The sequence below is a fragment of the Macadamia integrifolia genome, chromosome 1 (genome assembly GCF_013358625.1).
Source record: "Macadamia integrifolia cultivar HAES 741 chromosome 1, SCU_Mint_v3, whole genome shotgun sequence".
Classification (NCBI taxonomy): Eukaryota; Viridiplantae; Streptophyta; class Magnoliopsida; order Proteales; family Proteaceae; genus Macadamia; species Macadamia integrifolia.
The window spans coordinates 13,663,093-13,681,239 of record NC_056557.1 but is presented as its reverse complement, the minus strand read 5'-3'; the positions used below and the strand labels follow the sequence as shown (position 1 = coordinate 13,681,239).

Sequence of the window (18,147 nt, the reverse complement as noted above, 5' to 3'; positions counted from 1 at the left end):
AAAAAAAAAAAAAAAAAAGATAGATGATGCATTCCTTAATATATATATATATATATATATATCGGGCCAGAAGAGCTTTTTTCTCACTTTTGATGCTTGATTTGAATGAGCTTGGAATGGTTGGAATTGGTTTGAGACTTGTAAAACTTTTGATGAGAGCAGTTTTTTCACATTTGGAGACATCACAGTTGTCCCACCATTTGACATTGAAGATCCGGCAAAGGACTGGGGCGACCCAATCAGATATCTGGAAATCAACATTCTACCAAATTATTAAATCAAATGGTTTAGTCATTTCCAAAAGAAAAATGGAATTCTTCCTTACCAAAGTCAGATTTCTTGGCCATCTGATCGAAAAAGGTACCCTTACCCCTATCGATCGTGCCATTACCTTTGGTGAAAAATTCCCTGACCAAATCCTTGACAAAACCCAATTACAAAGGTTTTTAGGAAGTTTAATTTACGTTCATGATTTTCTTCCTCAAATTAGTAAAATTGCCGAATCTTTATACCTTCGGCTTAAGAAGAAACCAACCCCCTGGTCTTCGGCCCAAACTATGACCGTTCAAACTATCAAAAAATTAGTCAAAGAAATCCCCTGTTTATTCATCCCTAACCCTGAGGCTTTTAAAATAGTCGAAACTGACGCCTCAGATATTAGGTATAGGGGAATTCTTAAACAAAAGCTTCCAAATGACAACAAAGAACAATTAGTCCAATTCACTTCTGGTATCTGGAATTCTGCTCAAAAGAATTATAGTACTATTAAAAAAGAAATTTTGTCAATTGTTCTTTGCATACAAAAATTTCAAAACACATTATTAAATAAACCATTTTTAGTTCGTGTTGATTGTAGCGCAACTAATTATGTTTTACAAAATGATGTTTGGATCGTCCTCAAAGGTTAGCACTAGTAAACTCCAAAACCCCCTCTAAGATCAACATATCCTTCTTCTTCTCAAACTTTCCAACCCAAACCTACCAAAGGACTCAAGAACTCTGTATCAAAATCTCCAAATATTATATACAAAGTTTACTTTAATTTTCAAATTATATCATTATTTTTTGCATTTCATCTTGCATATAGTTTGCTTCTTGTTCTATCCTCAGATCAAAGCCTACAGTCGTGCATCTTGATTCTGAGAAATAGATCTGGTTAAGCAGTTTTTTTATTTTGTGCAATTTCATATCCTTTTATCTTTATTTTAAGTTCATGGTCTTGTTCTTTATTTACTTGTTTATCTTAATTCAACATGATTTAGTTCTAAGTAAGGTATCGCACCTATGTTAATATTAGTCTCCTTGCTGGATCGGAGTAATGTATCGCACCTATCTCGTCCATCTTACCATACAGAACCAGAAGATTCCTATTTTCCTGAATTTTAATTTGATCGATCCTATGATCTATATATATATATATATATATATATACCTCTTCCATCAATTTTTTTCTTCAAAACTTCAATTACTACTATACTTTCTGCGTCTTCCACCTACACCTTTGGTTTTGAAAGACTCCAATTATTTATGGAAGGATTTCCTTCCCCATCCTTTTTTTACTTAACATTTATATTCTCTCTCTGTCTCTCTCTCTCTCTCTCTTTTTTAATTGAAAAATGAAATAAAAAACTTATCCTTCCATTGCCAGCAGTGCTGATATGTACCTGCGTCAACCGGCAGCTTTTTAAAAAATAATGTGATCTGTGAACCCCACACGGAGATGAAGATCATTCGTGGAGTCGGCAGTAAAGGTCCCTCCACCTCCAAATCGGTGGTGGAACCCACATTAAACGTAATTCAGTTTCCAGAAATTTTGATGTACTTCATAAGGATCTGTTGAGTTTGACTACTTGAATTTTGATGGAGGGTCAGAGTTCGATCTCAATACCTTTTCTTCTTCTCAATCTTCCATTGACCGTTCCACGGTTTGACTCGTTCCGATTTCCAAACGCTTAGCCTGCCGGAATAACTGAAGACACAAGAACGAAAAAGAAATTATTTTTTTTCCTGATTTCTACCTTCAGTTAATCTGGTGTAGCCATCTATTAGGTTGAGATGAAATCGAAACTGTACGTTTTTATGATTATAAAATTGAAGCTTGATATTAAGTATGGCCCACTAGTTTGGTCCCCACTGAATAATTGAACTGATTGTGTAATTATTATTTTATTATGGGTTGACTGTGTTGGCGTATGATGTCTTGTATTCCATCACAGTTTAATTCAGGGAGTATTAGTGCAATGCCTCGACATGTGAAGCATGATCTCATCTTACTGGGGACGTATGTAATCTTGTCGAATCTCGTAAATCTGTGTATTACTTGTTCTTGTTTTTTTATTATCTTCTGCATTATTTTAGAGTTGCGTTTCTACAAACTGGGCACAAAATAGATGACATGCAGACCTGACCCATCAACCTATAGGACGTGTGTGGTGATTCCTTGGCATAGTCATATTAAGTACTCTAATGGCTTATTTTTATTTTTACTTTGGGTTTCATTCCAAGAAACCTAAACAAGTGTGTGTGTGTGACAATTAGAATGTTCAAATTAGGTTGCAATAGAATCAAGTTGAGTTGGGCGTTTGAAAACTCTAGTCTAACCTTGAGTCACCTTATTTGGGTTCAAGCCCAGTTTTACCAAGCCTTGACTCTGAACCTAAAAAATCCAATCTTGAACCACCCTCAGGAGTGGATCGAACTGACCTTGTTTGCATAGGAGAAGAAAAAAGAGGTGAGCGGGGGGAGATGCAGGGGTTGGGCCATGCTGAAGAGAAGAAGAAGACAAGGCTGGGCTCAGTTCGAGGCCTCAACTTTGGCCTGGTCTAGCCTGATCTGACCATGACTCAGGGGCTAGAAACTCTCAATTGTAACCTTCATGGCCAGGGTATCTCAACGCATGCCCTTGTCCAGGCTTAAGGTGGGCTCAAGTTGAGGGCCTGAATTGCACCTCTAATTTTATTTTATTTTATTATTATTATTTTCATAGCTCTCAAAGTAAATGAAGTTGTCAAAACAGAATTGGTCTAAAGTGTATAGAGAGAAAAATCATTCCCATGGAATTAGAAGTTTGTCAAAACGCCTTTAGTCTTCTAGTGCTCCCTAGTTCCCTGCTAGGCGGCTTCCATTCTCTTGTCACCAAACAGAACTTCGATCCAACCCGAACCCGATCAGACCAACCAAGTGATCCATGTTTATGGTGTGAACGCGCTTGCCATTAGTTTCCTTCTCTTTTTTGGATACCAGAGGTCTTTTTATTATTTTTTGGGATGAATAAGGTCATTTTACATTGCTTCCATCCACACTGAATGCGGTCAATCTCTCTCTTTTCTAGTCTCTATTTCTGGTTTTCCAATCCATAAACCGCCTTCTCTTGGGCTATATAAGACCCCAAAACCTCCTTAATCTTCTCCAAGCAATCCACTCTAAACCTTCACTTTCCTTTCTCTCTTTATTTCATTGCCATCTTCTTCCTCTCTCTAGATCTCATCGGAGATCAAACAGTTCTACCGGCCATGGTTCTCTCAAAGACTGCATCGGAGTCCGATGTCTCCATCCACTCCACCTTCGCTTCCCGATACGTTAGGACTTCCCTTCCAAGGTCCCTTTCTTCTTCTCTTATGGTTTCAGATTTTGTTTTTCCTTTCGGCTCCTTGAAGAACCAGTTAATCTTAATTATATATGGTGGTGCAGGTTCAAGATGCCGGAGAATTCGATACCGAAGGAAGCGGCTTATCAGATCATCAACGATGAGCTGATGTTAGATGGGAATCCAAGGCTGAACCTGGCTTCCTTCGTCACAACCTGGATGGAGCCTGAGTGCGATAAGCTCATGATGGCCTCCATTAACAAGAACTACGTCGACATGGACGAGTACCCTGTTACCACCGAGCTCCAGGCATCTCTCTTTCTCTCTCTAGATCATGAGATCCATTTTTTCTCTCTCTTCGTCTTTAATGTTTATTAAATCTATAATCTGCAGAACAGTATAGAGCTAAGCGCAGTGGCTATGGATTTGTTCCTTGTGGAGTAGGTAACTGCCAGGCAGTGTAACGGTCGATCTCCACGAGGAAAAGGTTTGCTGCGCTACACGGGTTGTAGGAACTTTTCCTGCTATCTGCCTCATAGTCAAATAAATGGAATAATTCATCTGTTTTTTTTATTCAAATTCCATTTCTTTGGTTTTTGAGCTCAGATATCAGGAAAGTTCGTCGGATCATCATGGTAGAAGAAACTTTCATCCTCCACCCAATGAATTTATAAAATAATACTAATAATAAAAAGAAATATTTACCTGAAAGTCTTTCCCAGGGTCAATGTGGTCATTCTCCCCTCTGATGTGTCTTGGCATTGGCAAGGGGCCATGCTTCCATTTTAGGTTTTTTTTTTCTTTTCGTAAAATGAAAATCTCAACCGAGTCAATAGAGAAAACTCCAAAATAATAGGTAAGAATTTGATGCTTACAAAACTCCCTGAAAAATGAAATCAATATTATATTTTTGACCTAGTTTTTCAGGTCTTCGGATGGCATCCACTATTAGTGGGGTATAGGGAATCGAATAATGGAGAATATTATCGACCGATTTTAAATTAGGGCCAAATATTATTACTATTTGTTTTCGGTAACATATTGATAGCTACACAATGTAGGAAATTTTTCCCTATATTTGTTTTTTTGGTAAATTTTTACCCTAAAATTTATCTACTCACTTGATTAGGAAAAAAGTGACATTTTTCATTAGGTTTTGCTTAGTAGCCATAGTTGATTACACTGAACATATCACTCCACAATACGATATTTTAGGAGTATTAAATGATTGTTTTAATCGTTTCTTGCGTATATTAGTCAGATTGAAACTAAAATAATGAAGTATTTTGGTCTACAAAAACCAAACCGAAATCTATGATTATTAGTTTTGACAGTTTCAATCTATTATCGGTTTCTTTTAACTGTCTATTATTAGTTTGATAAGACGTAGAAGGATAATATTAAAAAAAAAATGAATTTTATTGGTATTATTGGATTAAATTTCCCTTTATTTTATGATCCACATCAAAATAGTGACAGCTTACTAGGACTACTTTTTTTTTTGGAAAGCTCACTATCACTAATAGTAACATGGAGAATATACCTTTTATATCCCTATGATAATTCGTGCTTTGAAGGAAAGTATATGTTATTACGGCCGTAACCATGACGAACATTAGGTTTCCGTTACCGTTCCGTAATGAGGACCACAGATCGGTGGAAAAGACAGTTTACAATCCCGGGGAACGCGGGAAAAGGAGGACCGCGGCCTCGAGGGGCCCACAGCTTCCACCATTGAGGTTTGACCCTCAAGGGTATTTTGGTAAATTAATCTAGTGAGATGTGTCTATTTTTTGTTTCCTATTATTGGGCCCACACTTGCAAATCAAGGAGACCCGTGATTGCACCGCTACTTGGCAATTCATTTGCCAACACGTTGACACATGGAGACGGAGTTGGAGTATGGCCCACATTCCTCATACTTTGTTTCTCAATTATTATGACTGAATTGACCCTGCAAAGAAGTTGTGGACCACAGAATAGGGAGGGTATTTTCGTCATTATACTTATGGACAATTGGCTCAAGTTTTCAAAATAGGATTTGAAAACTGCCACGACTTTCGTGACGACAGGCGCAATTTCACCATAAAAGTCTTATCCATTTACCTAGTTCGGTGGAAATTAGAAACAGTACATTTTTATACCTTCTAACAACCAAATAGATGGCTGAGATGCTTCCAGACCCACATAGACGGTAATGATCCAACGGTGTGGATAGAATTTAGGGTCTTTGGATCACTCAAAAGGCCAAAGCTGAAGAATGAGTCAGTAACTAGGAAGTGCTCATTAAGGGGAGGTCCTCTACAGAACTACAGTAACTAGACTGTGAACTCTAGTTATTGACAATTGGATTGGAATATTGATCCTTGATGAGGAGATTCTACTTTTTACTTATTTATATAGTGAAATGCGGGACATGAGGAAGCATCGGCATAAGAGTCATTTTTTTTTTTTAATGGGGTGAAGCTATCATTTTGCTCCTCCATTTGTATTAAATTAGAATCGTTGCGTAACATGATAGCACATCTATCCAACTTTGTCTGGATGTCTCACTCTCCTCCACAAAAAACATTTTTACTAATAAGTATGGTTTCCATGTTTTGATACATTACAAAATTAGGTAAACACTTTAGAGAATTAGAACATCACTTTATATGGTAAATTAATGATTAAAATATGAGTTTGATTTGACCCCCACGCGCAATGGCCTAACTTTGGATGTAAGCTTTATTGATGCCTTAAGTTGCGGGAATATAGCTAGTTATGGACCTGAGCCCAATTAGTGTAGGTTAGGGGCCCACAACATAGGTTGTGGAACTTTCATGGAAGGATCTTGCTTTAGAGCTTTATTCTTTAGGTGATTGTTGCTTAAATTATGCTAATTTAATGATTTAATTTTGGCTTTGTACTTGATTAGAATCGATGCGTTAACATGATAGCTCATCTATTCAATGCTCCACTCGAGGATTCGGAGACGGCGGTTGGTGTTGGAACAGTGGGTTCGTCGGAGGCTATAATGCTTGCAGGGCTTGCATTCAAGAGGAAGTGGCAGAACAAAAGGAGAGCTGAGGGAAAACCTATTGATAAGCCTAACATTGTGACTGGCGCTAATGTTCAGGTATGCACTTAAAATCTCACACAATTGGATTGGAATCATTTGGTAAACATGGGCCAAATAGATCCACTCTAATGGGTATTTAATTGAACCAGCCCAAGTGTGCCTTGGACAGTGTGGGCCTTGGGCCTATAATATTTGGGCCTCATTAGTGAGTTCAGAAACTGATCCTATCCTTCGTGTTAATTGACTATAGTCTGCTTATTTGTTTAGGTCTGCTGGGAGAAATTTGCAAGGTACTTTGAGGTTGAGCTGAAGGAGGTGAAGCTCAGGGAAGGATACTATGTGATGGACCCTGAGAAAGCTGTTGAAATGGTCGACGAGAACACCATCTGTGTCGCCGCTATCTTGGGTTCGACCCTTAACGGAGAGTTCGAAGATGTTAAGCTCTTGAATGATCTGTTGGTCGAAAAGAACAAGGAAACAAAGTATGTTTGATCCTGATCATTAAGAACTTTAAGTTAGAACAGGTTAATGTTTATAAGAAATGTGGTCTCATTTTGGACCAAGTGGGATCTAGGACTAGGCTGAGATTACATAAATCCGAACCCATAAATGGACCGGTTCACCCATTTCTTCAGAATTAAACCGGTTCAATTTGAAATTACTGAGCACAAACTGATGATATATCTACCCTTGTTGCAGATGGGATACTCCAATTCATGTTGATGCAGCTAGTGGTGGATTCATTGCACCATTCATTTACCCGGAGCTCGAATGGGACTTCCGGTTGCCGCTGGTTAAGAGCATCAATGTGAGTGGCCACAAATATGGTCTGGTCTATGCCGGTATTGGATGGGTCATCTGGAGGACCAAGGAAGACTTGCCTGAAGAACTCATCTTCCACATCAATTATCTTGGAGCTGATCAACCCACCTTCACTCTCAACTTCTCTAAAGGTAATTAATCCATAATCAATTCAAACTGTTCTTCCCCATGAAATTCATTATTAATAACCCTTACTGCTTCCTAAAAATTTCAGGTTCCAGTCAAGTAATTGCTCAGTACTATCAACTAATTCGCTTGGGTTATGAGGTAAGTTTGGTACTAATACAATTTTGATCCATAGTTTTGAAAACCGGACCAGCGCCATTCTGGTTAAACCAATTGATGGGCAATTCTAATCTAATTTTAATAGTGACTTGTGCACTGGGTATGCCCTTTTTTTAGTAGCTCATGGATGTGTAACGATGTTCAGGGTTACCGGAACGTCATGGAGAACTGCCGAGAAAACATGATAGTGCTGAAAGAAGGATTGGAGAAGACTGGGAAGTTCAACATTGTATCGAAGGACGACGGTGTCCCTCTAGTGGCCTTCTCTCTGAAAGATAATAGCCAGCATAACGAGTTTGAGGTATCGGACTTGTTGAGGAGGTATGGGTGGATTGTGCCGGCATACACAATGCCACCAGATGCACAACATGTCACAGTCCTTCGAGTTGTGATAAGAGAAGACTTCTCTCGCACATTTGCTGAGAGACTTGTGATAGATATACAGAAGGTACTACATGAACTTGACACTCTACCTGCTAGGGTTTCTGCCAAGTTGGCTGTGGCTTGTGAACAGAATAAAGAGTGTAATGGTGTTGCTGTTGTGAAGAAGACTGATTTGGAGACACAGAGGGAGATTACTATGGCATGGAGGAAGTTTGTTCAGAATAAGAAGAAGACTAATGGTGTTTGTTAAGAGAAGTACTCCAAGTATAAGGAGCCTTAATTATGAGTTTCTCTAAATCTCTCTCCCCTACCCTACCCCCCACCTCCTTTCATCTCTTTATCTCCTAAATTCCTCTATTTGATCTGCATCGATTGTTAATGTCAGTCTTCTAAGAGTAATTAAATAGGCTTTGTTCCTAGTAATGAACTGGTTAGTAGTGTTGCTGTTACTCGGAATCGGTTATGTCATCTCTTTGCAGTTTTCAATGAAAGATAAAAAAATTTTACCATTTTTTCTTTCTTCTTTTATTTTTTTGGATTGTAATTTCCAGTTTATTCCTAACAAGTGCAACTTAGAAGATTACTTCTTAGTTTGGAAGACCCTATCTATATGTATGAGTAGAAGGGTTTGAACAAATTCCACTCTATGGTAGACAAAATCAAATAATTCGACAATTACGAGATCTACTTGCTTTCATGAGTAGGAAACCTTATTTGCCATAAAAAAGAAAAGTATAGGACATCTCGAGACTATTATAAAGATCTGCTATGTAATATAATGGATAGAATTGAAAATTTGTAGATAGAAAAACCCCAAGTTTCCACACATTAAATTTTACCTGATTGTTTAGGAGGTAAAATTAAAGATTTGAAAATCAAGTGAAAAAAATTTAAATTATCTCCTTATTTTAATGCCTTCTTAACTTTAGAATTCATGAAGTCTAATCCAATTTGAAGGTCATTTTAGATGGCCGACCCTGGTATTTTATATATTTCAAACAAAAAAATAAGTATATTACTAGAGGAAAACCATTCTTATATAAAAAAAAAAAAAAAATAGTGGCACATTTCAATTAATGCACGTTTTCCTGATATATAGTGAAAAAAAAAAATGTTATCAAAATCTTAGTTGAAAATCAAGTTTTTCGATTCAACCCGTCCTTTCAAAACTTGATGAATTGGATGAGTGAAACTTGGTTAGGATGAGACCCCTTTTTTTCTGTTTAAATATCGTCCTACTCCACCTTGTTTGAGTGAGGAGGGACTGAGGCTATGGTTGCTTCTAGGTGCGAAGCAAAAATGGGTTAATAGTGAAAAGGGAAAAAAAAATTTCTAGGATTTTGTTTAGCTGTATACCAAACTTGTGGTTTATGAATAGTATATGCCCCATAAAAAAAAATGAGTTTCATATGATTTAAGAAAAAACACCAAGTCAATAAAAATTCGAACTCGTGTCTTCATGATTCCTAACCAAGTTTTTCCTCAGTTGATTCATCAAGTCAAAACTTTATTTTTCAACTATGATCAAAATCTTATTATTTTTAACTTGTAGTAATTTTTTTCTCAAATTTTTTTTTTTTGGCTCTGAAACATCATGTGTCACCAACAAGACTAATTTTCATAAATAAATAACTAAAGGGTAAGGACTAAGCATGCTATTGGGTTCTCTGTCTAGTATCACTCTTTCTCTCCCTCCCCTTTGGAGAGGACCCCAATGCTCTCCTATCTAGTCGAAGAAGAAGAAGAAGAAGAAGAAAGGGCTTAGGAATGTAACATGAGTTTATAAATTATGTTGATAATAACAAGCAATTAAGAGACGTAAATTAAAAATTAATCACTTCTGATGTAATAATAGTTGGTTAAGTCCAAGCTTCAAAGTCTAATTACAAGTTTAAGTATATATTGCAAGGTGGCCATTTCAGATGTACCATTCACTTGAAGAAGGGAAGGAACTTCTCTCTCTCTCCCTGTTATTGATTTATTTATTATTTATTATTTATTTTTTTGTTTGCATTCCTACCATTTGGTAAATGGGGACATGATGAACATTCTTGATAGGTCATATAAATAATTTTGTGGTATATTCCAATCTTATTTAATATCATGTATGAGATTTTTCCTTTTCTTTAACCAACTTTTCCCAATGTATAAGAAAAATATTTTAAAAGGAATTTATTTATTTAAAATAATTTTTAGAACCTGACAAGTGATAATTGACCCATGCAAGAACATGATCTGATATTAAATATGAAACCATCAAGAGTTCATGACGTGACCAACATGTTGACGAAGTTGCTTACCAAGTATTATATTGCTTCGTGGCACTTAACAATTCATTTAAGAAACCTTATTTTTCTTAAAAAAAAAAAAAAAAAAAAAAAGAAAAGAAAAGAAAAGAAACCTTATTTTATTTTTGTTGTTGAGAAAGATTGGTTCCAACTAAATGCTTCTTTTACTGTCCCAACTAAGAGTTAAAAGATGCTCCAAGCTGTTGATTGATCAACAATTTAAATATTAATTAGATGCTCCAAGCTGTTGATTGTTGAACAATTTAAATATTAATTATAGTAAATGACTTTGTAAGTACTAATTAAATTAATAGCGGCACTCCACCTCATGAATTATGCTACTGCCAATAATCTCCAGGAGGTCGAGGGTCAATCTTGCACAAGTACAAAAGGCAGAGGCCCGGAGGTGGCTTCGAGATTAGTTCTCTGACACCCAAGTCAAAAACCGAAGCAATAGTTTTTCCAGTAGAGTAATGGTGTGAATGTATGTGTACTTACCTCATTCTGTCTCGTAGATCTCCTTTTATAGGAATCTCCCTAGTAGATACCTACTGGGATACCTCCCCCCTCTTCTGAAGGGATTGGGATGGTTTATTGGAGGACTCCTCCTTGCGCGCCTCATGACTCCTCAGGGAATATTCTCTTAAGAAATGGAGTCCTATTATGACTCTACTACTGAGGGGAAGCTACGGTTCCTTCGTGATATCTGAAGCAGCGTTGTAGGTACGTGGTGAGATGCCACGTGTCTATGTCCGATTGGACGGTTTATTATGTGCATATCAGAAGCCCCCTTACTGCCACTGAGGAGCCCTTCCAGTGGGAGTAACAACATCTTTTTTCATTTTTTAAGTTCTACTTCAGTCCTTTCCACTCAGCTTCGGCCTTCATCCTGACCGAGGTAAGAACCTTTGGTCAGGTCTGCTTGGCCTTAGCCTGAGCCCCCACCCGAGATAAGGACCTTCAGTCAGATCCGCTTGGTCTTGGCCTGAGCTCCCAACCGAGGTAGGGACCTTCGGTCAGGTCCACTTGGTCTTGGTCTGAGCCCTCACCCGAGGTAGGGACCTTCGTCAGGTCCGATCGAGCTTGACCTGAGCTCCCAACCGAGGTAGGGACTTTTGGTCAGGTTCACTCGGTCTTGGCCTGAGCTCCCACCTGAGGTAGGACCTTTGGCCAGGTTCGCTTGGCCTTGACCTGAGGCCCCAACCGAGGTAGGGACTTTCGGTCAGATCCCTCGGCCTTGGCCTGAGAGCTCCCAATCGAGATAAGGACCTTCGGTCAGGTCCGCTCAGCCTTAGCCTGAGCCCCTAACCGAGGTAGGAATCTTTGGTCAAGTCTGCTCAGCCTTAGCTTGAGGCCCCACCCGAGGTAGGGTCCTTCGGTCAGTCAGCTCAGCCTTGGCCTGAGTCCCCAACCAAGGTAGGGACCTTTGGTCAGGTCTGTCAGGTCTGCTCATCCTTGACCTAAGCCCCCAACTGAGGCAAGGGCCTTTGATCAGGTCCGCTCGGCCTTGGCTTGATCCCCCAACCGAGGTAGGGACCTTCGGTCAGGTCTTCTCGGCCTTGGCCTGAGCCCCCAACCAAGGTAGGGACCTTTGGTCAGGTCCACTCAGCCTTAGCCTGATCCCCCAACCGAGGTAGGCAGTCTCTTGCTCGTGTGCCTGGCCCGTGTGAACTTGATAATCGTTATTGATGATGTGGCATGACCATTAATGCTTGAGAAGTCGTACCGTCTTTCTTCCCTTTAGAAGAGATGGTGGTCATTTGTGGGCCACAATTATTTTTCCTTTGGAGAGCCTTCCTTCTGTTTTAGTGTTTCCTTCTTTCTGTCGTCCAGTTTCTCCAGTCCGTCGTAAGTGCCAATGTCCAGTTCGTCTGGGTATAGTCTGTCGTCCTTAGAAAGGATGAGGTTGAACCGAAGAGGTAGAAGCCCTGGAAGGATACGAGGGATGTCTTCGAGCTCCTCCCCAGATTCACCCTCCTCCCGTGGCTCCTCGTCGATAGCTACGCCAAGTAGGTCTGAGAGTCGTTTGAACGACAAGGGCTTTAGGGAAAGGGTGCTCGAGTCTCGTGCCTAAACCCAGGATACCCTCGAGGTGGAGGCTCGCAACATTGTTTCCACCATGGAAGGGCCCGAACTAGAGGAGTTGAGGGCCTCTTGTAGCATTTTATATGCCTTTATGCTCTGAACACCAAAATCAATAGATCGGGCCAGCTATAGGAATCCTGAGGAGTTGTGCTTGTATAGAGGGGCTTTCAAGGTTGGCCTTCAGCTACCCTTCCATCCTTTCTTTACTCGAGTGTTTTGGAACTACGGAATTTGTCCTACCCAACTGACGCCGATGGGTGGCGGTAGATGCTAAGTTTTATCATCCTTTTCTCTAGGCACCGAAGGCCCCTCTCTCTTCCCCTCTTTTTCAATTGTTTTCTTCTTCAAGCTAGTAAAGGGGTTTCGGGCTAGTATTATTTTATCCCTCGAAAGGATCTTTAGCTTTTGAACGGTTACCCTATCTCTATCCACGGCTGGAAGGAGAAATTCTTCTTCGTGAGGTCGTCGGAGGGGGTGCCCTTCGGCATAGTCTGGGACATCCCCGATCAGAGGACAGTGAACTCTGCACCTGCCCTTTTCGGGACAGACGCGGGGTTGATGGCGATGGTGAGGGATTAAAGTACTTGCCCTCCAGTCAAGTCCGATAGTCTTAAATCGGACATTGTTTTGTTCAGATTCAGGCTTAGCCCGAGTGAGTCCTAGGCCTTGGCCCAAATTTGTTTTAGCTACGGACCTTCGTCCTTTGTACTAATATTCTTCATCTTCATTTTGTTGTAGTGCAAATTTCAAGAGCTGAGGCCAAGGTTGCTGCTACCGAGAGGCAGACTCTGATGAGGGAGGCTAAGGCACGAGAGGTGCAGCAGAAGCAACAAAAATAGAAGAAGAAGGAGAAGAAGAAGGGAGCTTCCACCTTTGAAGCCTCCTCAAAGATGAGAGCTAGAGTTGAAGACCCCACTCCCAAGGCTGTTGAGGTGCTTGCTGCTCCTGGCTGCACCATCTCGCCCCTTTATGCTGTTTCTCCTGGTACCGACTTTTGAAGCCCAAGGACAAACTGAGTTCGGGCCGAAGTTGGCTTCTTCCCTCACTGGTTAGTCAAGGAGGACGACACCCTAAATATTGGCTAGTAGCCCAGGAGTTGGTGCAGAAGGGTAGCCTTCCGAGAGACGCTACCGAGGCTCAGGGTCAAGGAACCGTGGCCATGATCACCAATACCTGCGTCTTCATGGTGGGGGTAAGCTTCGGCCTTCAACTCCTTATTCCTTTTGCCTCTTGTTTTTTTGTTAGTGTGGGTGTTGTTCAAGCTCATAACCAATTGGGCCAATTGACAATCAGAGCTAAGGCCCTGACCCAAGACCTGGAGGCATCCGAACAAGAGAAATCGGCCTTGGATGATGAGCGTACTCTCCTTCTTGAGAAGGTGGAGCATCTGGAGGCCGACCTCCTTCGGACCCACCAAGAGTGCGACCTCAAGCTTTCAGAGCTGAAGGCGTAGATGACAACTAAGCTCCGGAAGGTCGAAGCTGGAGGGGTCGAACGTTACAAGGGCTCTGAGGAGTTTTGGGAGGAGGTCAAGCGTGCTATAACCCCTGGGTATATCATGGGCGCCACCAAGATTTGGACTGGATACTCGAACATCATCTGGAGATTTCCTATGGAGGGAGTGGCCTCATTTTTTAGGATGAAGGTGATGAAGACGCCCCAACCGCGACCGAAGTGGTTAATGAGGAGGTGAGTAGTGATGAGGAGGTTTAGCTGCGCCACGAGGTTCCTCTGACCCCTGATCATGACGGCTCTGATCGAGGCCCCTCCACCTAGGCTGAGGATGAGGTTACTTTGCTGACCGATGCTTTGTGAAGCTCCCGTCGTATTTTGTTTTATTTTTTTTGTGTGGCCTTCAAGCCTCGGTGTGTAATTGAGGCCTTCGACCTACTCTTTTTTACTTGCCCTCGTAGGGATTTTATTTTAATGAAACACTTAGCTTTTTCTTTCATGTTACATCTTCTTTCTTCTCCCCTTGTACCCTTAATGATTGATCCTGAATCCAAAAGATGACCGAGGTACGTCCTTGGCCAGATAGCAAGGGCCTGAGGGCTGAAGCTTCTGTGCATGCAAGTTTTTCTAAGTGTAATATGAGCTTTGGCTAATCCTGAGTTCCTTCCTTCAGATACTTTGTTATGGGATCCATCTAGCTAGGGACGTTCTTGTTAACGGGCAACACCTCTTGGGTACTTTTGGTATTCGATTGATGTAATACCTGAAAATATACTGAACGTCCCAGGTCCATGTAATTTGAAGTGGCCAATTGTGACAATGTGTTTGTACTAGCATTTTTCACTCGTGGTACCTGCTTTACCTCAAACTCCCTGAAAGCTGCCACTTTCTCTCATACTTTCTTCAAGTATTCGACCATCCTTTGTTCCTTTGCTTTATGGAGAACTATACCACAAGCTATGAGTCACTATGCATGACCAGCTCTGGTATCATTAAAGGTCGCGCTAGATTAATTTCAGCTATCAGTGCTTCATATTCAGCTTCATTGTTGGAGGCACTGAAGTCAAACCATAGGGTATATTCGATTTTGAAACATTCAGAGCTGATTAGTATAATTCCCGCGCCACTTCCTGTCCTGTTGGATGCACTATCCACATACAATACCCAAACCTTGTCTGTCTAAGCCTTAGCAAGCTCCTAAGGTTCATCTGGGAGTGTTGTCTAGGCTATGAAGTCCACCAGGGCCTGTGCTTTTATCACGATCCTCGATTTGTATTAGATTTCAAATTCTCCCAACTTTGTAGCCCAGTTTATCAACCTATTGGACATATCCGACTTTTGCAGTATCTTCTTCAGGGGTTGGTCTGTGAGTACACATATCATGTGTGATTGGAAATATAGTCTTAGTTTTCTTGCCGCTATCACAAGGGCGTACGCCACATTCTCCATCTTTCTGTACCTTGTTTCTGCATCCAACAAAGTTCGGCTAACATAGTATATCGGCCGTTGTTATCTTTCCTCTTCTTTTAGCAGTACCGTGCTTACTGCCATGGTCAATACAGCTAGGTATAATTGTAAAGTATCTCCAGTGTTCGATTTTGTCAGCAGTGGGGGCGTCACTAGGTACTCCTTCAGCTGTTCGAAGGACTTCTTGCACTCCTCTATCCACTCGAACTTTTTTGATCCCTTCAAGGTTTTGAAGAAAGGAAGGAACTTGTCAACTGATTGAGATGTGAACTGTCCCAGGGTGGCGATTCTGCCTGTAAGTTCTTGGTCTTGCTTCACACTTTATGGGGACTTCATATCTCGAATGGCCTGCATTTTCATCGGGTTGGCTTCAATCCCCCTTTTTGAGACAATGAAGCCGATGAACTTTCTCGATGCTACTCCGAATGCACACTTTATTGGGTTCAGCTTCATGTTGTATTACCTCAGTACTTGAAATGCTTGCTTCAGGTCTCGAATATGGTGTTCTGCCTTCAAGATTTTCACAAGCATGTCATCCACGTACACCTCCATGGTCTTGCTGATCATCTCCTTGAAGATCTTGTTCACTAACCTTTGGTAGGTGGCTCCTGCATTTTTTTTCCCGAAGGGTATTACTTTATAGCAATACAACCCCCCTTCGGTTATAAAGGATGTCTTCGGGACATCGGCCTCACACATTTTAGGCAGGATTTGTTCAAATTTATTAATTTGATGCATATTCTCCATTTCTCGTTTGCCTTCGGGACCATCAACACATTGGATATCCATTCGGAGTATCAAAATTTCAGGATGAACTTGGCCTTTAGCAATTTCTTTACCTTTTCATCTATCTTCTGCTGCCTATTGGGGTGAAGGTTCTCTTCTTCTGTTGTACCGGCTTCTTAGTCAGATTAATACTCAGATGATGCTCTATTACTTCTCAAGTTATCCCTAACATGTCCGAGGCTGACCAAGCGAAGACGTCAGAATTGTACCGGAGGAATGAGATGATATTTTCCCGTTATTGCCTTGGTATTAAGGCCCCAACTTGGAGTTGGCGAGTAGTATCCCCTTCTTCGACGTCAACTTGGATCAACTCCTCAGTTGGTTTCCCTCTCTGACAATTGGTGTCATCACGTAGATCCTCTTTCGGGAGTGCCCGCCTGCCTTTTCTTTTCTCCATAGGGTTATAGCGTAACACTTTCAAGACGCTTCATGATCACCTCGGCATTCGCCGACCCCGTTCTTGGTAGAGAACTTCATCTTGAGGTGTGGTGTGGAGACGATGACTTTTAGCAAGACTCTTCCCAGTATGGCATTGTACGCAGAAGTGATGTCGATCATGAGAAAGTTTATCATAATCATTACTTGGCAGTTTCCCGTGTCGACTCTCACTGGAAATTCAATTGAACCTTCTACCTTGACTGGGGCACCCGAGAACCCTTGCAACGGGTGTTCAACCTTCTTCAACTTTTCTTTGGCCATGCCCATCTTTTAGAAGGCTTCGAGGAACAGGATATCAGCTGAGCTACCGTTATCCACCAAGATTCTCTTTACTCTGCAATTGGATAGGGTCAGGGTGATTACCAGGGCATCATCATGTGGCGTCTGTACCCCTTCCAGATCACCAGTGGAGAAGGAGATAATCGTTTCTGTCTTTGTCCTCTTGTTTGACCATTCGGCCACATGTATACTTCTTGCATAGGCCTTTGCTTTCTTAACCGAGATGGAATTTTCTTCAGTGGCCAAGCCTCCATTGATAGTGGCTATGACTCTTGTTGGGCTTTTTTGATCATCCTTGGGGCAAGGGTTAGCTTCTTCAGGTGTCTGGTCCCTTCACTATTCCCGATTGCCTCTGCGGGCTAGCCCCCTTCTTTTATGAAGACCCCTTCCATCCCTCTGGCGGTGGTCCCATTGATCATTGCCGCCTTGGGCATCTTTCTTTTTACGGTCTTCAAACCGGCTCATATATCATTTTTGAATCATACTTTCTATTTCTCCCTTCAGGTGCCAGTATTCTTCGGTGTCGTGGCCATGGTCCCTGTGAAAATGATAATATTTGTCCATTTTGCATCTTTCGGGATGTCGCCCCATCTTCCTGGGCCACTTCATGGCTTTGGTATCCGAGGAGTCTTTTATTTGCATTAACACGTTCGTCCTCCTCCGGTTTAGGGGTGAGTACCTTTCAAAATTCCTTGGTGGACTGGGTGTCCGATCATGTTCAGACTTTCGTCTCTTACCCTCGGGAGGCTTATTATCATCTCTTAAAGTCCTTGTCTCCCTTGCCTTCCCTTCAGCTTCTTTGTTAGCCTAAAGGGTTTCTTCCATTTGGATGTATTTATCGCTCCGACCCCTCAACTCAGCCAGGTTCCTCGGTGTATGCTTCGCCAGAGATCTTTTTAGTTCCTTGTCTTTGACCCCTCCCAAAAGGGCCATGAACTCTTCTTTCGGGTCCAACCCTCTGATCGTGATCTTCTCCTACTGAAAGTGTTTCATGTAATTTCGCAATGACTCCCCCTCATACTTTTTGACATGGGTCAAGTTCAATGTAATCTTTTGAAGGGGTTGGCTGCTAGAGAATCCCTTCACGAAGAAGTAGCTCAAGTCACTGAAGCTGTAAATTGATTTCGTTGGCAGGCGATTGTACCATAGCCTTGTTGCCCATCTAAATGTCAATGGCAAGGTGCGGCACATGATGTTTTTCGAGACTCGGTGAA

The 18,147-nt window shown here is 41.3% G+C and overlaps 1 protein-coding gene across 1 annotated transcript; it reads left to right on the top strand.

Moving 5' to 3' along the window:
• Positions 1 to 3,366: 3,366 nt before the first annotated feature.
• On the top strand, positions 3,367 to 8,647 carry LOC122080246 (glutamate decarboxylase). The gene is made up of 7 exons (XM_042647187.1): positions 3,367 to 3,598; positions 3,691 to 3,895; positions 6,504 to 6,704; positions 6,915 to 7,129; positions 7,347 to 7,600; positions 7,684 to 7,736; positions 7,900 to 8,647. The coding sequence occupies exons 1-7, from the start codon at positions 3,513 to 3,515 to the stop codon at positions 8,386 to 8,388; spliced, it is 1,503 nt and encodes a 500-aa protein (XP_042503121.1). The 5' UTR covers positions 3,367 to 3,512; the 3' UTR covers positions 8,389 to 8,647.
• Positions 8,648 to 18,147: the final 9,500 nt, after the last annotated feature.

Bases quoted from the DNA above. Each gene is read 5' to 3' on its own strand.
- LOC122080246 (XM_042647187.1), top strand. From the start codon at position 3,513: ATGGTTCTCTCAAAGACTGCATCGGAGTCCGATGTCTCCATCCACTCC. The intron at 3,599-3,690 runs GTCCCTTTCTTC...ATGGTGGTGCAG, and splicing joins GTTAGGACTTCCCTTCCAAG to GTTCAAGATGCCGGAGAATT. The intron at 3,896-6,503 runs GCATCTCTCTTT...GTACTTGATTAG, and splicing joins CTGTTACCACCGAGCTCCAG to AATCGATGCGTTAACATGAT.